General features: G+C 42.7%; 1 protein-coding gene and 1 pseudogene across 1 annotated transcript in view; one reads left to right on the top strand and one right to left on the bottom strand.

The window, feature by feature from the left end:
• Nucleotides 1-5,927, bottom strand: part of LOC101984273 — a 398,439-nt pseudogene that overhangs the window by 90,434 nt on the left and 302,078 nt on the right.
• LOC101989836 (zinc finger protein 431-like) overlaps nucleotides 4,355-5,927 on the top strand; it is a 257,504-nt gene continuing 255,931 nt past the window's right edge. Inside the window, exon 1 of the mRNA XM_026777884.1 lies at nucleotides 4,355-4,422. Coding sequence (XP_026633685.1) covers nucleotides 4,420-4,422 — 3 coding nt within the window. The 5' untranslated portion in view covers nucleotides 4,355-4,419. The remainder of the gene's footprint in view (nucleotides 4,423-5,927) is intronic.

The following is a 5,927-nucleotide window of genomic DNA, read 5'->3' as shown; positions in this document are numbered from 1 at the left end:
TCCTCAGGGGTCACGTGGGCTTGAGAGCAACTAGTCCTCAGGGGTCACGTGGGCTTGAGAGCAACTAGTCCTCAGGGGTCACGTGGGCTTGAGAGGAGCTTGTCTAACCTTTCTTTACCAGTTGTCCTTCATTGTGAGGATAAATGAAAGTCTGTGTTTTATGTACTGTAGCTTCCTTTGAAGCCTTCAATAAATCTTTCCCCACATTGACCCTCCTTTTTCTGAAGATTAATTTGTTGAACAGGGTCTCCATGGCATCTGTGAACAAGATAATCAGGGATCAATGACTTTAATCCCCAGGGTCCCCGTTGAAATTGTATGGAAAGGGGAGAAATAGTCTCCCTTTTAGGCTCTTTAACCACATGAGAATAGTATTCAAAAAGTACCCACAAGGTCAATTTTACATCAGTTTGGGACTTTTAGCTACTGTATAATATTGCAATAACCAGTCATAACTCAATAAAATTTTTATTGACTTACACTATAGCCAGTCCTTGAAACAGTTGCTATCTGATCTTGTCAATATTAGGAATATTTCCTAACGCGAGCTCCCTGCCAAATCAAAACAAGCCAAATTAAGAAATATCCAGGTTTAATGGGAGTTCTGTGCTCTCGGGTGGTCCCGAGGGGGAACCAGGAAGCCGCAGGAAAGCGACCCCCCGGGAGGAAGAAAGGGAGACCACGTATTCCTCTTTGGGAGATCACTTAAATACCCTGGGGAGTGGTCCTGACCCCAGGGAGAGGTCAGGACCTGGCCTGCTGGGATTTGGAGTCCAGACCAGGCCTGGGGGCTGGGATAGACACCAGAGGCTGGGGCCTATACTCCCAACTTGACAGTCAATGTTATGGAAATTTTATTCATGAGGCCAGTCCATTATCCAATTTGAAAAGAGCATTTAGTCTGAGAGGCAGAGTTTCTATTCAGTTGGCTAAGAAAAGGTTAACAAGTCTTGGACTACCTAAAACTGGAGAGAGTAGCCCTGAGGTAATAGGCAGGCTGGAAGGTTGAGGAAAGCGAGCTGTGCTGGGTGTTTTCATGGTCTCTTGTGGTTTGCCTCAGAATTTTTCTTTAATAATTGTGTATGGATTTTGTTTTTTTAATATATGGTAAAAAAATATTTTCATGTCAACTTTAATACAGTAATAATCTCTAAATATCATCTTTTATGTACCTTAAACAACTTATTCAGAGACTCATAACTTGCGAAAACTTTCTAGTCTTTTTTTTATTCTGGAGCCATGGAGCAATTATCATCCTCGTATATCTGAGCCCTGCTTTACTAAGGGCATTTCTGTGTTTTCGTTCTTCTAACATGTTCTTTTACATACTGTTTCCTTTTTCTAATATCATGAGACATGGGAACATTAACAAATATATTTACAATTTGTTGTGAGAATTTTCTCCCTGGTGGAAGGGTACAAAACAATAAATATCCCATCTCCATAAGTCCCAATGACAATGTGAGTACAATTTCACCAATGTCCACTCTGGGGAAACCAATGAGTTTATTGAGCTTTTCTTACTGACCATGGTTGAGGAGATGCAGGAGTTTGGATACTGTGGTGGTTCAAATCAGATTGGTCCCAAATTCTCATAAGGAGTGGCACTATTAGGAAATGTGTCCTTGTGGAGGAAGTGGGTCATAGTCACCTTCTGCTCCCTGCTGATTTGGATGTAGATTTCTCAGCTTCTTCTCTCACACCATGTCAACCTGTACACTACTGTGCTTCTGATCACTACAAAAATGGACTAAACCCTATGAAACTGTAAGCCATCCCCAATGAAAGATTTTTCCTTTCTAAGAGTTTTCATAGCTATGGTGTTTCTTCACAGCAATAGCAACTCTAACTATACTGATAACTATACTGATACTGAAAGGCAGCCACACAGAATGTCTCCACCCGGAATGCACAGCGGCTCTTCCACACCTGCATGTGTGGAGCTCAGCTTCTCTACTCTCCCCTGCCCATGTTCTCTAGCACTGCATTATATTGCTCAGTGGAAAGAGGAGGTAAGCCTGTGGGCACTCAGGGTAAATTCCCACCTTTAAGATGACTTTCTCATAGGTGCAAATGAAGAATCCAGCTCCTCCCAAGTCTTTTCCAGGCTATGTACTCTAGCTCCTTCCCAAACCCACAAGGTCAACATGTCATTAGGGCTGAATTTCATACAGTTGCCTGGGAAAGAGGCTGTCTACTCAGAAGGAGAAGATACCTTCTATGTTGGAATATCAATAATCAGCAAACCTGGTGGTGGTCACATCCTCTGTGAACAGTCACAGCTGATCATGCCAGTTGTTTGTCTTAAGATAGTGCTGAGCAGAAATTAAATAAAAGAAAGATGAATAGAAACCGTGTATAATATAATGTAATAAATTAATATGACTTAGCACAATCTGTTAAACTAATTCTTACAGAAAACACAAGACAGTCTTCTTTTAATACATGGCATCACTAAGTTAACCATGCTTTTGGTTTTTAACAGGTGTATGTAGGAGATACAAAGAAAAATAAAAACATAACAAAACATTATCAAATTGATGTTTATAGCGCCCAGTACAACACAAATAAGAAATTCTCTTAAAACTGTGATGCTCCAGCATGGTGTAGAACGTTAAGACAATTCTGAAGCCATTTCTGACGACTCTCAGCACTTCCCCTCCTCCCCTGGGAACCAAGGACATGACAGTTATTGTAGAGAGACCCCGCCTTTTGGGGCGGGACAGCCTCGGGCGAATGTTTTTACTAATGAATTGGAACGCGAGACTGGAGCGCTTCCTGTTTTCCGGTTTTACGGTGGATCGGTGGATCGCTGAACTCCGGGTGTGTGAGTGTGCTTTTATATTAAAATTGTCTTCTTGTACCCACTGGCCTGGATTAATTAAATACGCCTTCAAGTTATGCATGCACGTACTGAGATGTTGGGAACTTTCCATCTCCCTGAATAGGGGCAAGATAACGCTTAGGTGCTGACTCAGTTACTGATGCTTTGACTCAGTCCCTGAATAGGGGCAAAGTGACCCTCAGAAGTTTCCCTTTACCTCACCTGATCTGGCAACCACTCTCCAGCCAATTATTGGTAATAGCCTTTTTGAATAAGCCAATAATAATAGTTAAAGAACAACCCCCAGATGTCTCTTCCTTCTGTGGTATTTCCCTTTAAAAATAGCCTGTACCAGACACTCAGGGTCTTCTAGCCTCCCGACTGCTGGAAGACCCTGTCATGACAGAATTAATAAAATCCTCATGCTTTTACATCAGCTGTGATGAGAGAGATGGTCTCTTGGGGTGACTCCTCCTCCTCGGTGATTGGACACTTAGGGTCCAATAATAGTATACAGAGATCTTTACACAGAAGGTTCTTCCTCTACTCTCCATGGGTTTATATCCAATTAACAGTTTTTATCACAGACCTGTGAACAATAACATATACATAAAGGTAAGCAAATATTTGCATCCTAGCATCCTAATCTTTAACAGATTAGGTTAAATGTGGTTAGCAAACTACTTAACTTTGGGGTATGTCAGAGGCAGACTTTTCTTAGCTAAATTCTACTTGTGTGGCTTACTATCTCCTAAGCACTGGTAAATCCTTTATATCATCAGTTCTATTCTTTTACATCACAGCTTGGTAGTGGGGTGCTACCCAGTATATAAGATGTCATTTACAATCTCCACAAAATTAACTCCAAATGCTTCTTAAACTTAAACGTCAAATGCAAAGTGCAGACCTTCTAGAAGGTACTTGAGAAAGTAGGCATTTCCGAGTTTGTCAACCTGCCTACACCTTGGGAGCTTTTCCTAAGGGCCTGAAGTATTGAGAGTTCCTTCTCTAAAACCAGGAATATGCTTGGAAGAGCTGACAAAGATCTGGGAACAGGATCTTTGTGGAGGGGTTGCTTCAGATCCTGAGAACGCTACTTTTTTTTATATTTTATTTATTTATTTATTCATTTTTTGAACGCTACTTTTTCTACACATGTGTCTTTGGTAACAGTCCCAACACCATTGTAGACTTTGTTTATAATGTTCTTGAGATACCCTATTTTCCTCTTGAGCAACATTTTCTAATTAGCCTCCTTATGAGAATATTCCTTTTAAAACTGAAACCATCGGTTTACATTAACAAGCGACTTGCTGTTTAATTGGGCATAAATCTCCAACCAATCTGGGATAGGTCTGTGCTTCTGGTGGAAGCCAGACCTGGGAACCACTGTGCTGTTTCCCTTCAGCTCACTAAGTCTGTCTCCAAGGGAACTCAACCCGTCACTCAGGCTTCTCTAGCCAATCAATACTTCCAGAGGACTGGCCAATCCCGGTTCTTCCGGGAGCGAGGCTTCTAGCTCAGTTTCTATGCTGAGGAAGTAGCAAGTTGTATTCTGTGACGCGATTCTGTTGCCTAGAGAGTGTAGCTGCACCATGGTGAGTGAGGGGCTTCTGTCCCCAGATGGGGAGGCGTAGCTGGCAATGGTGAGCCAGTGGCCTCTGTCCCCAGAGTGGGTGGAGTGGCCGGCTGAGCCGCGGGAGCCCGTGTGGTGGGTCCTCCCCTGCCCGGGTGGGAGCCAGAAGTCAGACAGTTCAGTATGCTCCTGCCTGGTCAGCGCAACACCCTGAGCCTGGCTGAAGCCTCGGAGTACCTTTACTCCTCTGGCTGAGTCTGTGCAGCGCATTGGAAGCGGGACTGCGCTTAGAAATATCCTTGTTTTTGACGTCGTTGTAAAATGTTTGTATTGTACTGTATTTCACAGTGAAAATGCTGGCGCCTGTAGTGCTTGTATTGTCTCAATGGAAGGCAGATTTGCCAAACGCAGAGATCCCTGGCCTCTAATATGTTTCACAAGTTCTTCACTTTTAACATTAACATTTAGGTTTAGGACCTATCTGGAGTTAATTTAGTGGAGCTTGTAAATGGTGTCTTCTGTGTAGAGGAGCATTCCCCTGCCAAACTGTGATGTGGAAGAGTAGAATTGTTGATAATAGATTTGATGCCATAAGGACTTAGCAATTCTTAGAAGACATTAAGTCACACAAAGTAGAATTTAGCTAAGGGAGGGCTACCTCCAAATACTCCAAAGACAAGTATATGCTAACTATGCATGCCTGTTAGAGATTAGTATGTTAAAATGTAAATATTCACCAGGATTAACCAGCCATCAAGCTACCTTTCCGTAAGAAAGGAGACCACCCTGCAGTGAGTCAGACTGTGGTTCTATTGCTCCCTGTGGTGACCTTGATAGTGGCCTCTGGGCCACATCCAGTGTGAATTCCTTGGGGATGGGCAGGCTCTGCTTGTAATATCATTGTCCAGTGTGTGCGCCCAGGCATTGCTTTTGTTGTGTAGTAGGAAGACAGATTGGAAAACCGAAGACTTGTCTTCTAGAAGTTCTGAATGTTTTCATTCCACTTTAAGGTTTGTCTTATAAATGTTACAGTTAGTTTAGAAAATGGTAAAAAGGGGATGATTAGAGTATTTTACCATTCTGCTCCTGTCAGCCACCATGGTGTTAGTCTGTGAATTTAGTTCCAAGGGGTAAATGGAGGTTCTGAGCTGAAGAGGTATCTCAAGTTTGCATGGCCTTGGACTATTGCATAGGGCAGATGTCATGTCTTGTGCCATAATTATGTGGCAGGAAGCAGATGTTAAATTGTTCTCCTACATTGTTTTGTGATTGGGCGTCACTGGGGCTGGGTTTTCCTGAAACCACAGGGAGGCTGAAGGGTTGCAGAGCCGTAGGAGGATCCTCAGGAGATCACCTCCATTTGGAGAGAAAGCTCCGGAGCATGGGGCTGAAATATCAGTAGCATCAAAAACAGAACAGTTTATGGGTCACCTTGAATTAATTTTGTGGGAGTTGTGAAGTCTGTGATTATTTAATTTCTATTAATATAGAATCTTAGGCAGTTGGTTAACATTGGTCAGGGTCACA

Source organism: Microtus ochrogaster, unplaced genomic scaffold, assembly GCF_000317375.1.
Source record: "Microtus ochrogaster isolate Prairie Vole_2 unplaced genomic scaffold, MicOch1.0 UNK89, whole genome shotgun sequence".
In the NCBI taxonomy this organism is placed as follows: domain Eukaryota; kingdom Metazoa; phylum Chordata; class Mammalia; order Rodentia; family Cricetidae; genus Microtus; species Microtus ochrogaster.
The sequence above is the reverse complement of the archived record's forward strand: the minus strand, read 5'-3'. Positions and strand labels throughout refer to the sequence as shown.